The sequence below is a fragment of the Rhea americana genome, unplaced genomic scaffold, assembly GCF_003343005.1.
Source record: "Rhea americana isolate MKP2758 unplaced genomic scaffold, rheAme1 scaffold_47, whole genome shotgun sequence".
Taxonomy (NCBI): Eukaryota; Metazoa; Chordata; class Aves; order Rheiformes; family Rheidae; genus Rhea; species Rhea americana.
In genome coordinates, this window is record NW_028186612.1 from 243,472 (window position 1) to 260,386 (window position 16,915).

At 39.0% G+C, this 16,915-nt stretch overlaps 1 protein-coding gene across 1 annotated transcript in view; it reads left to right on the forward strand.

Annotated features, from left to right (window-relative positions):
• The first annotated feature begins 4,451 nt into the window (after positions 1-4,451).
• Positions 4,452-16,915, forward strand: part of PAXIP1 (PAX interacting protein 1) — a 43,216-nt gene continuing 30,752 nt past the window's right edge. The window contains exons 1-3 of the mRNA XM_085316429.1: positions 4,452-4,674; positions 10,334-10,468; positions 12,343-12,386. Coding sequence (XP_085172555.1) covers positions 4,588-4,674; positions 10,334-10,468; positions 12,343-12,386 — 266 coding nt within the window. The 5' untranslated portion in view covers positions 4,452-4,587. The remainder of the gene's footprint in view (positions 4,675-10,333; positions 10,469-12,342; positions 12,387-16,915) is intronic.

The window sequence follows — 16,915 nt, forward strand, 5'->3', positions numbered from 1 at the left end:
GTTACTTGAGCTCAGACAAGGCAGTAACAGGCAATCTGACAGCAGTAAGTTTTAAACCACTCCAGCCTTTTGCAAARCAAATGCACATCCAAAGCCTACAGGCATGGCCTCAGTGAGGCTGCAATATCCACGCCTTCCTTTTTGGCCTGGTCTCTAATCCATCCGCAGTAGAAGTAGACATAATCTGACCTACAACTTTATATGACGGAGTGCTACATTTGAATTAAGGATCTGTGCAATAGGTTTAACTATCAGAATGAAACATGAAGCTAGATTTGTTTTCTACTTTGGCAGAAATAATGATACCAAATAAGCCTATAGCAAAACAAAATAACTGGCTGGGTGAACGTAGGTAGAAATAACTTCTTTGTTATTAAAGTGATTTTACGGGAAGTAGGAGGAATGTGTAAATTTTAGTTAGTGGAAGAAGGATACCTCGTTTTTCTTTCTTATTGAAGTTTAATTTTAACAATGCAATCTGATTAGAGTTCATTAGCTTCTGCTACTTTACTCTTAATTTGCAATACTCTACATAAAAAATGAGATTATAAATTTTAAAAGACCCCACAGAAATTTCAGTCTATTTAAAACATTTTTAAATCATTATATATATATGTAATTTTAGTGAATTCAGTTTAAATAACTTCCAGAACGTTCCACATATCTGTAGGTAAAGTATGTGTGTATATATACATATATATGTATATTCATTCCATCTTTAGAAGGACTTCACAGGGTCTACTATGACTGTTGTCTCAGAAATGGATTCATACAATGCTGTAAATTAGCTCTCCAAATGTTTGTTAAGCCAGAGAAACTAATGTGTGAAATAAAATAATAAATAAATAAATAAATAAGTTCTGTCAGGGTTTTAAATAGTTTTTTCAAATGTCATATTATGTCTACTTCTACTTAACCATTATGCAAAAATGTGCTCTTTCCTACTTTGAAGTTGGCATAAATATTCTGAAACTGGTAGCATGATTCTGCCCCTCAGAAAAAAGAGCAATTCTCATTGACTTTTATGGGAAAAACTTACTTTGCTAGGTTAGAAAGGAGAAATTGACGTTAGTGATATAGAAGATTGGAAAGCTGATTCTTTAGATAAAATAATAGAACCTGTACTATCTTATGYTTCAAGTGTGATGGCAGCCAAAGATTTATTATAAATATAAACGTCAATTGACACTGGAAAATATCATGCCAAGATATGTGCTGCTACGCTAGTCAAAAGCTGTGAGCCCAATTTCAACTATTAATACTAAGTATTGCTTTGTAATGAACTTCAGTGGAAGTAGCAAACACATAATCATTCTCTACCATTTTAGGGGGAAAACCTTTTATTTCTGTTTCTTACAACTTGATCAGAATATTTTCTTCATTCTGAATATGCTGGATGTTTTTTCAAACATACCAATTGTTATTCAGAAAGWGTCAGAAGTAGAAAAAATATATATTACATTTTAGGAGAAATTCTGTTTAATGCATGATAGTGTTCTGTTTTAAAATTTGTTTTCTTTTGCAATTGAAGTTATAAAATAGATTTCTTTTTGCAAAGCTATTTTAGTGGATTCTTAAATTCTCTGTTTACATTGCATTATACTTCCATACTGTAGATGGTACTGCACCTTGCTGTTGGATTTTTATCATAATTGGTCAAAAAGTACAATTCTGGTTAAGATTGGCACCTTATTAACAAGTATCTTTTTCCTGAAAACTGCTTTTGCAATGGATTTCAGTGATCAAAATATGCAGTGCTCTGACCTTGCATAGCTAACATCTGGTATTTTGTAGAATACTGTCAAATTGATGGGATTTTAAATACCAAATGTATCTCATATTCTTCTGATTTGAATAGCTGACCAGAAAGTAGATCAAAGAAGCCCAACCTGATGCCTCAGTAGCACAATTTGAGCCAAGGGTTTGAGAAAGGGCATAATTATTAAAAATCATGTTCAAAGTGCTGGTTGTTTGCACTATGCTTCTTTGCCAGTATAAACATAGGGACTGATTTGAAATATTTGTAATCTTTGTGTTGTGCAAAGAACTAAAAATAATGTGCATATGGTAAGCCCAAGGGACAGAAAGGCTAGGGGAAGTGTTTAGAGTAGCAAAGAAAATAAGACAGAAGAGAGGAATCAAGAGGACGTATAACTTTGTTTTCTTAGTGTGGAGAGGGAATATGCAATGACATATGAAAATAGATATAAGGAAAATACTCATGGGAGGAGAGACAATTTAGCAATCACATTTGAGAAAGAAGATGAAGGCAAATAATGAATGACACCACGAAGAGAAAAGAACACAGAGGAAAAATGGAACAGAGATCAGAAACCTGAGAGACACATATTTATGAAAGAAAAGTGAGAACAACCAGTGCAGGAAAATACCTCTGTATACTGGAATCCAAAGGAAAGAAAACTCAGTAAACAATAGTTAATGATATCCTGATAGTTTGAGAAGAATAAGGAAAATATTTTACATAAGGTGCATGAAGATTTTGATTAAAGTAGTTCTAATTTAGTGGGAAGAAGCCAAAATGGATCAAAAATGGAGTTGAAGAGAGTGGAAATTATGTAACATGACAGTAGAGGGAGCTRCAGTGGAAGGTGAGGTCCACAGAAGCATTTTTCAAAGACAGTCCAGGGGTCTGTCTTGGGGTGGAAGAAAATGATCTAAACAAGAGTGAGTCATTAGGAAAGACAGTGAGATAAGAATGTGAATAATTGGATGAGGGAGATAAATTGAGGCTGAAATGCAGATRGTTATTTCTAGTTTTTTTTCTGTACTGACTGTGAAAGTATCATGGAAGACTTTAATGGCTTTTTACTTCAGTTTTCACAAAAAACTGTAAATTGTAATCAAACAGCTGATACAATAAAACCTACAAGCAAGAGGTAAGATCTCTTTCAGGCACGGGAAAGAAYAGGCTAGAACAGATATTGATCAGTTAAGTATTTCCTACTTAGCTGGAGCAGAAGAAATGTAGTGTCTTCATTGAAAAAGGAGGAAAAGGAGGTCAGGAACTGTATGCTATCAACTCTACTTCATTTCTGAGAAAAATGTTGCATAAATAAACTATTTGCAAGCAGATGATTAGCCTCCACCAGGTGTTTTTCAAGAAGAAAGGTTCAATAAATCCAGTTTTCTCCTGAGGAAGTGTAAGTGGCTGTGTATATAAGAGACAAAAAAATCGTGTCCTATAGCTTTATTTCAGCCTTTGATGCCATCTCCATAACATTGCTCTGAGGAATGGCAGGGAAACATTGTCTATGTAGGACGAATGTGGGGTCCAAACTCCGGAAAGCAGAGTGAGAATGGGGCTGGATTTACCTGACAATACACAGAGGTTTAAAATATGTCAGCAATTCAGGGCCTAAAGGTGCTTATTTTTCTCTCTTGACTGTAAAGGGAATGTAAGGTGATTACTTCAGTTTTCTGARCGGTTTTCTGGAGTTAGGTAAGACGATTCCCCATGCAGGTTTCAATAGTTTACTGTATCATGGTAGCAGAAGTTTTGAGTAGACTTTTAAGGCAAAATGTCTGATTTTGGTAGTAGTCAATAGTTTCATTAATTAATGAGTTGGGTGCTGGAATACATAGTACGCCTATTTGCACAGGGCTCCCAGCTGGGAGGAGAAATGACGTTTTAGGGCAGGATTGAATTCTGGTTCTTGACAAATTGAAGAAACGGCTTGAAAATGGATAAAACATAGAACGTAATAATCTGTGTGCGGCGCGTGCAGTATGCTGTCTCAGCTTGCAATGTGTTAGTCATGAGCCGCTGCGTGATCTCCCCTGAAGAACGGAGATGAAAGCCCGAGKAAAACGGGAGCTACACAAGTGCTCCCCGCTCCAGCCTCAGTGYGGCCCCCCGAGCCACGCCGAGGCCTTGCGCAGGCCCGGTGCTCTGCGCTGCCCGGTGCCGGGAGGCGCCGCCAGCGCGGAAGGAGTCTGCGGCCGCCGCCCGCCGCCGCCGCTTCCCGCCCGAGCGCTGTGAGGGCCGCGAGGGGTCGGGAGGGGGCGGCGCAGCTCGGAGGGCGCGTAACGGCCCCCGGGGGCGGCGGGGGCGGGGCCCGCGCGGGGGGCGGGGCCGGGGGCGGGGCGCTCCCACCTCCCCTTCCCCCCTCCGCTCCCTCCCCTGTTTGCTAATGGGCGGGTCCGGGAATCCCCGCTGCCCGCCTCTGTCGTGCGGGTCGAGTCCATCGCGTTCCGTGCGGGGGGGGGGGAGCTGCCGACCTGGATGCTGGATCCTGGTTCGGTTCGGAAAGCGAGGGAGGAGCGGAAATAGTGTCCATGGAAGAGGAGCAGGCGTAGTGGTGCCGCAGCCGGGGTGGCTGATCGGGCGGGGGGAGCTGCTTTGTCCGGGCGGCTCTCCCCTCCCCCCTCCGCTTCCCCCGCGTCCCGGCGGGGGATGGTGTGTCCCGCAGCGCGCGCCTTCCTCGCGCGGTTCGGCGGCTCGGCGGGGGGAGGGGGCGGGAGACCCGGGCCCCGGCGGCTCTCCACAGTGAGCGAGGGGGATATCGGGGAGGGGGCGCAGAGGGGGGCCCGAGCGCGGCGGCGCGGGCGGCGGCCTCTGCCGGGACCATGTCGGCGGACGAGGAGGAGCTGAAAGTCCCCGAGGAGATGTTCAAAGATGTCAAGTTCTTCGTGGTGGGAGACATCGACCCCAAGGTACAGGGTCATCCCCCCCCCCAGCTTGGTTCCCCCCCCCCCGGGGGTGCAGCGTGGGCTCTTCCAGCTCCCCCTCACCCCACCAGCACTTCCCCGCGAGGACTCGAGCGCGCGCGCCGCGCTCWCCTGCGGGAGGGGCGAGGGCCGAGCGCGCGCGCCCTCCCTCCCGCCGCCCCTCGCGGCGGCCGCAGTGGGGGTGGGGGGGGCGGTAACGGCCACTAACGGCCAGTAACGGCCGTGCGCGCGGGCAGCGCGGCGCGACCCGCCATGGGAGCCAGCGGCCGCGGCGCGCAGGCCCCGTAGCAGCCTGAGCGGAGGAGGGGCGGGCGAAGGGACTTCCTGTTCGAGACGGGGCCGCTGCTCTGCCTGCCGCTCCTCGGCTCCAGGCCGGGCCCGCCTGTGGAGTGCGGGGCCCTCGGCGTTCCCCTCGCCCGCCGCGGCCGCAGCTGGGGCGCAGGCAGGTGGCTCCGGGCCGCTCGAGGCCCCGCACCCGTGCCCGCTTCAGGACRGGGAGAGTGACAGGCCGTGTCTCCCGTGCGGTCCGGCCCTGAGGTGGTGGCGCAGACTCCACTAACAAGGCTTCACTGACTTCCCTGCCCGCACGCACCTCCCTGCCTGCTCGGTCTCTCCTCTCCATGTGTCCCCAGGAGCACAGTCCAGGCCCCCCATGGTGCCGCTGCGTGTCCCAGGACCTTTCAGACCCACTGGATGAACAGAGATGATGATGTGGTCAAGAGAGGACCTCCACATCTTCTCTGCCTYGTGCTGCCCTGGAGCAGGGGAGGCAAGGGGTGGAAGGTGCTGTCAAATGACCTTCCAGCCCCACCACCCAGGCCAGTAGCCTGTCAGGGCTGGCCTGTCCTAACATCCAGACATGTTGGATGAAGGTGCCAACAAAGTGTGCTGGGCGTGTCCAATCAGACAAGTGTTTGAAGTGTATCATATCTAGCTTTAGGACAGCAACTTCATACCAACAGATTCTGTATTTGATACTGAAATTTAAGTCTTGGCTTGTTTGGTAGCTGCTGTAGTCTTTCCTTCRTTAAGTATGAGATTTTGTATTATCATGCCTTTACTTTTGGGCATATAAGCAAACTCAGGACATAGATACTGACCTATTTAGATGATTTTTGTGCATTCACAGTAACAGGAGTATACGTTAAAAGAAATACAGATTTGAAATGTAGTTGAAGAGCACCCCYGCCTCCCCCAGTTTTAGACATTAAGTATTTGAAAATGTATTAAAGCTTGAACAATACTTTGTATTTTTAAGAAGCTATAGAAGCAGTGTTACTATGTGTATGGAGATGGATGCAGAAAATGGTAAGACTGTCTTCTGTATCATCATTTGAATAGTGTCCTGAAAGGCATGTAGTTAGTTTTGTGTTCACATAGCAAGACAATCAGCAGTATTCCCACAGAATGAGTAAACAGTCATTCTCTTTTGTTAGTTTTTCTTATGATAAAATTTATCGTGCTTAGCAGTTAACTTCATTGTTGTCAAGCTTTGATGTGTTCTAAATTAGGTACGCTCTGTTCTCAAGTATTTGTGGATGGCTTTTCTACGTTGTAGATAGACAGCTAAAGTGGCTCTGACAGAGTTCATAAGCTCTGGCATATTACTACACAAAAGTGGCTACCACTGCTTCAGGTCGTGCTGGAAGYTGTTTAGCCACTTTTGTTTTGTGTGAGATACCCAAATTGAAAAGTCTTGTGGCTCTGAGGTGTTCTTGCAAACAGCCTGCTGGTTAAACACTGTTCTGTCCTGTGYTCGTGATAGTGAAATGGCTTGCTGCTTTGGCAAAGGGTTATGTGGACATCAGGACTTCCTTGGCATCGGTGCCTGAGCTCGTGAGCCCTCGGGAACGTCAGGGAGTGCAGGTTGTGGTTCTGGTAGCAGTGGAGCTGAATCAAAGCTAGTAAGAAGTGGGATTTACTGAATTTGGGCAAGTTCCATGMAGGAACATTGTCCTGCTTTTCACAAGTGCCCTCTGTGGTACCCTGGAGGAAAAAAAAAGAACAAGAAGGCTCTTTATCTGTTGTGTTTTTAAYCCAGGCAGAAAGGAGAAAATCTAAGTTAAACTCTACAAATAAATTTAAAAAAATAGTTTTCATAGTAAAATACTTATCCATTAGTATTATAAAAATTACAAATATTTTCAAAATTATTTGCTTATTTATATACAATGGATGCTAACTTACTTTCAAAAAGAAGTTTTCTATTTCATCTTTGGGGAAATACTCTGATCAGCTTAAATTTCCAGATGTTTTCATTGAAGACTGGATAGCTTAATAAATGTTAAAACAGCCCTGGCACAAATGAGGATTCTAATGAAACCAATCCAATAATAAGAGCAAAATATAATCTATTCAGGTGAATAGCTACATACCTACTACCTATTAAAATATTTGCTGCATAAGTTAGAAGGGAAACAAAAGTTTGGAATTGTGCCTAGATGTTCTTTGGCAAATGATGGAGAATGAGGCTTCTGACTCTTAAATATGAATCCATTCCACTGGGATGTGCACTTGCCTGTTCACACCTCATCACACCTCACTGGAGGTGGTGGCTAGATGTTATCTTTTTTTTTTTTTTTCTTTAATAAGTGTTTTCCATCTTTCCTAACAGATGTAAACTCCAGTCATTAGATAATGCTACTAAAAATAGACAAATAGAGTAAAATAGGCAGAGAGAGTAAAATAATGTGCAACAAGGACCTTTTGCWGCAGATTTGGTTTCTCTTGTTTTATTATTATTTTAATTATTTGTGGCTTATTGTCTTATTTCACTTCTTAGTTTTGAAATCTTGTTTTTTCTGCTGCAGATTTTAGTAAGAAAGAACAAARATGAAATTTATAAACCACCAAAATGAAGTGCTATTGAAGTATGCATGGATTTAAGCTACCATCTAAACTACAGGATTTCTACAATGACCATATTAGGGCTTGCCACTTTTTTCTTTTTTCTTCCCTTCTAGTTACAGGTATATGGTTGATAATAGTATAGGTGATGTTCTTTAATTATGCCAGCGTAACTTTTCAATAGTTTAAGTTCAGCGTAACTATGGTTATCACATCTGCTTTAAATGCAGAATGCCCTGGGTTTATGCCCCAGTGGAACCAGCACCAGGAAATCTTTGGGAGGKTGGACTAGATGATCTCCAGAGGTCCCATTCCAACCTTACTGATTTKGTGATGTCTGTGATGCTGAATTACTGTACTTAAACCAATGTTCTAAGAAGTATTTTGACACTGATGTAACCTACACTAGGAAAATACTTTTTCATACCACTATAAGTAACTATATGAAATTATTATCATATTTAAACATCCTACTGTTACTAATATAACTATTTGTATAAGCAAACTCTTTAACACAATGCTAATTTGATACAGAAATTTCATATTCCTTATTTATTAGGTGTAACTTTTTACTCCTGCTACTTAYTGGATATGAATGCCCATTTTTCATTAAATTTTCCTTCTTTTTAGTCTTTCCATGAATATACTATTGAGTGGAGCTTTTAACTCATAGAGGGCAAAGAACTTGTTTGTTGGGAGTGTTTTTAAGTATCTACAGTTTTCAGAAGTGCTATATTTTGATTTAACTTTTTACATTGAAATTACACCATTTTGTGTTACCTTGCAGTTAACTGGATTTCACACAGGAAAGTATCCTGTGATATAGGAKATTAGTGTGTAAAATGAAAAAATTCTCTTCTGTTCCTGACTGTGGCAATGTGGAGAGYAAGCTTGTGATGAACTCACTCAGTTATTTTAGCATAGTTCTTTTCTAATATTGTAATAGCACATATTAATTCACTACAGAAAAAAAGTTTTTTTTTTTTTTAATTAGGTTGCACATTCAAGAACTGAAGTCCAATGCCAAAGTCTTAATGCCAAAATTTTCTTTTCACTGAATGGAAATTTTCTCATCCTTATTTTTGTGATCAGCATAGGTGCTGAGTAATAGCCTGACATTACGTTTTGAAAGACTATGTTTTTCAGGGCCTTTTCTGTCCTATTTATTGTACAATGTAGTTAGTAATTGCTTAATGACTAATTACTTAATATTTTGTTTGATCTAATGTGGTGCCTTGCTCTCTGCTGTTTATATTTGTGGGGAGAGAGTGCCCTGTTATGATGGGACTGTGCCTAACAGGTTTGGAAGGATAGACACCTGTCCCTAACAGGGTTTTGGACAACTGAACATSGTACCAGTTTGGCTTTGTAAAATCATTATGAAGTTAAACTCTGCTCATCTTGCCATCTGTAATAAAAAGGAGACAGTAATCTTAACTAGCGTTTTCAGCACTTGAATTCTAAATCTTATTCTTTTAAAATATTTTTTCCTCTGTTCCTAGTTACTTTTATTCACATGAAAATGAATCCCATATTCTGGGGCTGTCGGGAGGGCTGATTTCACCACATAGACCTCTGTAATTGAGCTGAGTGAATGCTTAAGTTTTTAATCAGATTGGCCTTGCACAAATAGAAAGTGCTTTGCAAGTGGTGCTAGGGTTTATGTTTTCTGGGCAATAGAGTGAAGAGCTTCTGTTCTAKCTCTTTGAGGTTGTACCTAAGGGAGAACACATCCTTCTACCCATTTTTCTTTCTGTTTTTTCTAAACCAATCTTACTTCTCCCTCATTTAATTTCCCAATGCATTGTCTCTGTCAGATGTCTCTTCTCCCATGAAAATGATTACAGTTCTCTTTTCTTTTGCTTGCAGATCCTTCTAGTATCAGGCTTTCTTTTTTTTTGCTTTTTGGCTACCGATTCAGTATTATGGCTTCCATAGCAACATATTCAATTTCTTTATTTTTTTTTTTCCTACTCTTGGTACGCCTGAGTTTCTTGTTCAGGTATATTCCTTCCCCTACTGTTTATTTTACTTTTTTTTTTACTTTTGTCCACTCAAGATTCACATCAGCATGTTGGTTTTTCTATGTTATGCCACTGTGCTGCATTTGGAAACAAAGGGAGAGAGCACCTCTGCTTAGTTCTTTTGCCTAGCCCTGTTGTTTTGAAAGCAGTTGGGCCTCTTCAAACCTATTCATATGTTCTGTGGGTTGGTGTGTATTGATTGGATCTAGAAGTATTGGAACCARATGTGTATTTTGAAGATGGAATTCTTATTTAATGGTTAAATGTGAACATATAGCAAGATTACATGTTTTTTTTTCTTTCTGTTAAAGTAAGGAATTGACCTAATTTGGTAGAGCTCTTATGAAGACTGCATTATACAGTCCTGATGTGTTTTTTAAACTTCAAGCTCTTCTTTTAAACAGTATTCAAAGGCCTCAAAAGCTAACAACTGCAAAAACAAATGCCAAGGGGAAGGGTTTTCTTAGTCTTTTTGAGGGGGAAAAATGAATTTTTTAAAGAAAATGTTTTTGAAAAATTAACTCTTCCCAGATTTCTGCCCCGGCTTGAATTATTTTGGATAGTGAAACTTCATCTTGAATGAATAAAATATGGCACAGTCATAAAACCTTTGAAAATAAGGTTTTAAGTGGTATATATCTGATAATTTCAGTAATGTTTAATACTGCCAACCACCCTTCAGTAAGAAAACCAAAAGATTGTGTGCAGTCTTCTAATGTATTARTATATTCTTGCATTAGTGTTGACTTTCCTCACTCTTCTGTTGGTTTTAGGTAATTCAGCTTCTGAAAGCTGGGAAAGCAAAGGAAGTTTCTTACAATGCACTGGCTTCACATATTATTTCAGAAGATGGTGACAATCCAGAGGTTGGAGAATCTCGTGAAGTCTTTGATCTCCCTGTGGTAAAGGTGAATGTTGTCTACTGACATAGCTTGTAATAGAAAATGTTCATGTTTTGTTAATGCCCAGGTGACAGTTATCTTTGGAAATCATTTATGTTATCTTGACAAACTTTTGTGCTGAGTGATAGACTTCTAGCACAATCATGTTCTCTTCTTTCTCCTATTGCYCCTGGCATATTAGCTTTTTTTCAGTTTCTTCCTTCATCATCTGTGGGATCATGCCACAACCGTTTCTGCCAGGAAAGTTCTTAGAGCTTCTGGCAATGGAAAACCTCAGTTTCAACAGAAATAGTAGGCTGCTCAGAGATTTTTAACACGTGTGCTTYGCAAGGTGCAGGAAGATGGAGTGATTCTGCGTATGTGTACTATGTTAATTAAACAAAAAAAAGAAAGTAGACTTCTTCTCTTATTTTTTCAAGTCTTGTGACTTTTTTTAATCTTTATTTTCTTGTGCTTACTCTCTRTGATTTACTGGTATTTTGTTACTATCTTAGACTATTGGATTAGTTTTCCCCTGAAAGCTTTCAGGCTCCATGCTTGAAAATATGAACATGACAGCTCTGCAAATCATGAGAGTGGTTAGAAGAAAAATCTTCATTATTTCACTATTATTTACTTTGGAGCACCTGATTTTTGACTTTTTTTTTCTATGTGGTTGCAGATAACTGTACTTAGTTTTGGTGCCCTATTATTGTGGTGACAGTATAGAAGGTGCTTGGCTAGAGACCTTACGGATATAGTGAATACACTGCTTAATTAAAAATTTTGTTTCTCTTTAACATTTTCTTTATTCTGGAATGTTTTCTGGTATAGTTTTAACCTTATAAAGAGGATTGTTGCCATTCTCATGTGAAAGAAGGACATCAGTGTCCTAACAATAACTTTTTGCTTTCTAATGAGATTTACTTAAATGAATTAATTTTCTTTCTAAGTACTGCTAATTAAACCTTCTTTTATTTCTCAAACAAAAGCACAAGACTCTCCTTAATGTGACTCAGTTTGACCAGAAAACATCACAGCATGATTTTGAATCAAGAAGATTAGGCTAAGTATTAAAGGAACTGTAGTCAGAGGCAAAAGTAGCTTAATATACAGAGAAAAGGAATAGAAATAAGGAAAGGAAAAACTTTAGCGAGGAAAATTTTCCCAATTTATTGCAGGAAACGAGGAATTACCAAACATATATCTCTGATTTTTGTATATCTTTTTTTCTGTGTGAGAGAGAATAGCAAGAATTGTGATATCATAAACATAGTTGCTGCAAAATTTTTTTGTTTTTTTTTTTTTAGAGGAAAAATCATTTCCTATTGAATGTCATGCCACTTTTTCCCCCATCTTGCTCATATGCTATCTCAAGACTGCAGCCTACATCTCTTCCATTCTCTTCTACCTACCTTTCTTCCTTTAATTCCTTCTGTCCCAGAATACTTTGAGTTAGGAGTTGTCACCACAGTGCTTGGCAGCCAGCTTCACTGTGTGTTTAGAAACTGATTTTTATGCCTCTGTGTAGGCTTATGGTTCTTGATATCTTAGACATGAATGTAAGGCAGGGGATGTTTTTTAGAGTAGGGAGAACTGAAAAAGGGGTAAAGGATGAATAAATACTATAAATGATGTTCCGGGCACAATGGAAGGACAATGGAAAGGGGTTTTGTTTCCGTATCACTGTGTGACCTTTGAGAAGTCTTAAGAACTCTTGCAATAAATCAGAACAGTTTTTCATAAAGGTCAAAGTGTGTTATCTGTAAAACACTCTGAACTTCTAAGCTGGGAGACATATATTAGAGCTAGCTTTAATATAAACTTGGAAAGTAATTTGCATTTCACGCATGCAGACCAATTTTTTTTTTAACTTCTTGTGCTTTTTTCTTTTATTTCAGCCTTCCTGGGTGATTTTGTCTGTTCGCTGTGGAGCTCTTCTACCGTATCCTTTAAGCTGTTCAAATCTGAATGTATTTTATTCAAAACATGTTAAAATAAACAGCATTGAGTGATTAAAGAGTGTTGCAAGTGTATGTAGCTCAAATTTTTTAAAATGTCAGGATGTGTTTTGCCTGCCATGGTTGCAGTGTGCCTGGAGCTTCTTTGTCTTACTTTGCTTATGGTGTTCCTTTGACTATCTTGGATATGTCTAGGCACTTTTAAGAAAAGTGTTACTCGATGGGCTGAAACATGTTAGCTGGAAGTTGATAATAGCTGTGAAGATCTGGAAAAACTGTGGCAATGCAGAAGAGAGGCAAATATGGGTTTGAAATGGAAGGGCCTAGCAGAATTAAGCCAGTGACAAACACACAACTCCTATCCACACTCTGTATTATAAATAACATTTTATTAATAGATAGCACTAGTTGGAATAAATTCCAAATTCCAGTGTTGGAATAGCCTGTCCTTGCCCTTGCTAAACCTTTGTTATTCTCTCTTGACTGTTTTTTTTTCTCTTTTAATCTGTTTGGATTCTTGCACATAGATGGTATACTCCTTCCTCTTCTCATCAGTTACTACTGTTTTATCTTTTTGTATGTCCCGAACAATTTTTCTTTGGATTATAGGAGTGATAATAATGGCTGTTATTATAGAAAGAAATTCATGCAAATTTTTCTCATCACTCTTCTGATAAAGATCCTGTATATAGAAAAGCTGGAGCAGAGCAGTACACTTCAGGACAGCTAACCAGCACATGATTCTAATGAACAGTGCCAGGACTAAGTATGTAAGCTGTCAGGTGCAGGATCTCATTGCAGAAGGTGGCTATGTTGGACAACAAAAGGTGGTAGAAGCAAAAATCCAGTTCTTATTAGGAATTTAGGTCTTAATGTCTTTCAGTGATTCAGAATTCCTGTATTATACCTAGTATTTCAAGGGGCTTTTGCATCTTGCTATGTGTTGACTGTTTTGCGAATACACTATGTTCTCTGCTTTCGCAAGAGAATTCAGCTCGAGGAGTAAACTGTAGAAAGCAGAAGCATCGAATCTATCAGCTAAAACAAAATTATACATTGAGGTCTTAGCAGCTATTCTGATCGTGATAATTAATATGCCAGACAGGATTTTACCAGTTGGTACGAAAAACTTTCCTGAGTCAGGGATGTTCTTCTGACCTGAACAGAAGAAAGAATGAATGAATAAATGGGAAAGAAGCATTGAACATTAAAAGATAAAAAAAAAAAAAAAAAAAAGGCTATTCCTATATTCAAAATAATTATTGTGATGTGGTCTAGGCTGATGTCTTTTATGTTTTGCATCTGTGTTTATCAACTTTCAACATCAAAACGGGAACATAAAGTTGTATATGTCACGCTTTTGTATATCCTTCCCTTGTTCCTTAGGACTGGTTAAAGGAGGAATAGAATAGGAACACTTCTGGAATAGGCTATGGCTTCAAGCTTAAATAATCTGTCATTGGATTTTAGTGTTCCACTTTCCTGTAAGAAGTTACACTATTAGAAAACTGATTTTCCATCTAAAAACAGGTAGTTTTAAAAGGATACTTTAAGCGCTGACCTTACATACCTTGAAGAGAAATCCACAGATAAAACTTCTGAGTAATGCTGTCCATAATTTAATTGCCACAGTAAATATGTGAATGTAGCCCAGAATAACTGTCACTGAGGAAGACTTTGTTATGCGTATATAAAGAACGTCCAAATGAAAAGAACAAGTCTCAGTAGTATAATGTTCTTGAGTTGTGTGGAAGGAGGAAGTTTTGTACACTTAGCAGCAGTAAATGTGTCCTTGGACTTTTGACTTTTTTTAGCCTGTTGTGTTCATAGAACCTAGTGTTTTTTGATTTAATTCTGACCCTTACACAGTCACTGAAATGTATTAAGTCTTGACTTTGTTCTTTTTCAGTCTTTCTGGGGCTTCTGATGCAGTGGCATCTTACCTTTCATTAGGACTTTGGGTACTATCGTAATGAAAATAATAGGAACAATTAATAGGAATAACTTCCCTCTCCAATTTGGGTTTTGAGGGCTTTTTTTCAGGCAGAGGTTTGAGATACATTGTTCTAGTCTTGTGTTTGTCTTTAATTTGGAGATTTAGTATTCAGAATTGTCATTGAATTTACTGACAAAACAAATCTTTTATTAGCTAAATACACAGATCCAGCCCAAAGAGCCTTAAGAATTTTATAGTCAGGTTTCAGTTTCGAGACATATTTGATGGGCRTTTGATTATCAACAAAAAGGTGAGATTTGATAAGGTTTAACAAGGTTTAACACATGATAAAAGCATAATAATTTTGCTTGTTCCTTAGAGATAAATTTTAACTTTCCATTGTGAAAGTTATTTTCACCAGTGGGAGCTTAGAAAGCAGAACATTCTCCTGTTCTCCAGTAACTGATATTAAGCAAAACTTGACTAACTTATAGTGAAGGGGAAGTAACAGAAAAATGGATCTGAGAACAACCTTCCTGAAGGAAAAGGAAATACAGTTTCCTGTTTTAAAACTTTGATTGAAATACCATGAAGAGAACTAGTGATTTCTTTGTAAATTTTCTTAATAGCAGCAAAAAGCAAGAGGGAGAAGGGTTTATTTTTCTTGCTGTTGTGCAGATGAAAGGTCAGAGTACTTTTCCATTTTTGTGGCTGGGGAAAGCAAAATTAAAAAAAAAAAAAAGGGAAAAGAAAAAAAGCTTTGTTATAGTCTCTCCTTTTTGTTTTCCAGACCTCTCTGAAACATTATTGTTGTGCCGCTYGTAACTCTTTTAAGAGGGTCTATTTCACTCCTGTTGTTTAGAGTGCAGCTGCAATGAAGCTGATGAACCTCTTAAAAGTGATATACTGARCTCTTGCTACCCTGTGAGCTAGCAACAGATGCTAAGGCATAGACTACTATACACTTTTAAACCATCCAGTACTGAACCTCTGCCTTTGATGTGATACTGAGCAACACGATGAAATTTAGGGTGGTTCATAGGATTTGGACTTCTTGGAATATTGTGGATAATGGCAGTAATCTAGTCACCAAGTTTTGATATGTTCTGGATTTTGTTGTCAACTTACTGCTTGCTGTGTGTTGTCCTCTTCCAGATCTCAAAATTTAAGTATCATTGATGCAACTGTCAACTTCATAATAACACAGGGAAAATAATTCTGTTTAGTAACAAAAATCGCAATATGTGCTTGCACTGTAATAGAGTGCATACCTATTTTTATAGTGATTTTTTTTTCCAACAAGTCTTACATTATTTTAAGCACAGAATCATGTGAAAGGAGATCAGGGAGTGTCAGAAATATCATAGTCTCCCAAGGCACCTTCTTACAGTGCCTCCCTATTGTATTGCTAGAATTTAACCTCATTTCCATGCTATAGTTTAACTCTGTTTTGATTCATCTGAGCTACTCCAACAGGAAGAACAAATTATTTCTCTTTTCATTTGAAGTGGATTTGAAGACTTGTCTCCTCTTAACTTGTTAAACCCATCAATTCTTATTCTTTCAGTTTCATCTCATAAGTCATATTTACTAGGTCTGGGGGAAAAAAAAACACCCCTCATTGCTCTTCAGATACTCTTTAGTTTATGCAAGTCTTTCATTCATCTGCAAACAAATATACTTTGCTATCAGAGGTCTTTTTGAGTGTTGAAAATACGGAAAAGTTCATGTGAGTTGTTTCAGGCTATGTTTCTGTTTTTACATCCTAGTGTGAAGTTTTTTTCAGTTTGTGATTCATAATAGCTTCTAGCTTTTTTTTTTCTCCCTTTATATCTGTTGGCTAGCCAACTTCCTATCCTGTTTTATACCTTGGTAGGAATAAATTAACTGCAAAAGATTTGATGCTTGCTTATACTGACTTGTCTACTACTGTTTTCAGATAGTGTCCCTAATATTTCAGGTTTGGCTGAGTTTGTGGTATATAAGCCTAGGTATGTTCATTGTTCGATCTCTTTTATGGAATTAGTAAGCATGCTGCGTCTTTGTTTGGCTCGCTAACAAAAATAACAAATTTTATTTTAAATAAAGAAAACTGTTGAATTCCACTCCAAACATCCTTTTTTGACATGCTGTTGATGATGTGTACTATTTACCCTTTTTGATGCAACTTTTCAACATGCTCTGTATACTTGTTTAATTTATAATGCATTTTACTTTCATRCTTCTAAGATGAAGTATCTAAAGCTGTAATACAATAGAAATGTAAGAACTTCACTAGTTCCATCTACAGTATATACTCTTTGAGCACAAAAGGAAAAACGATTCACTGGACATAGTTATTCTTGATGAATTCAGATTGGCTTTACTCATCTACTGATTTTATTCTGACTGGTTTAACGTAAATATGCCTTCATGTATTTTTCCAGAAGTATCAGTTAAGGTGAGTGATGGAAATTCCCTAGTTTACTCTTTCACATACTAGGAAGAGGGAATGTTTTTCTACTCTTCCAGTCTTTGAGAAATTGTGAAGGGCAGGTGAGGTTTCAAAAGATAGCTTCAACGCGAAACTCTACCATT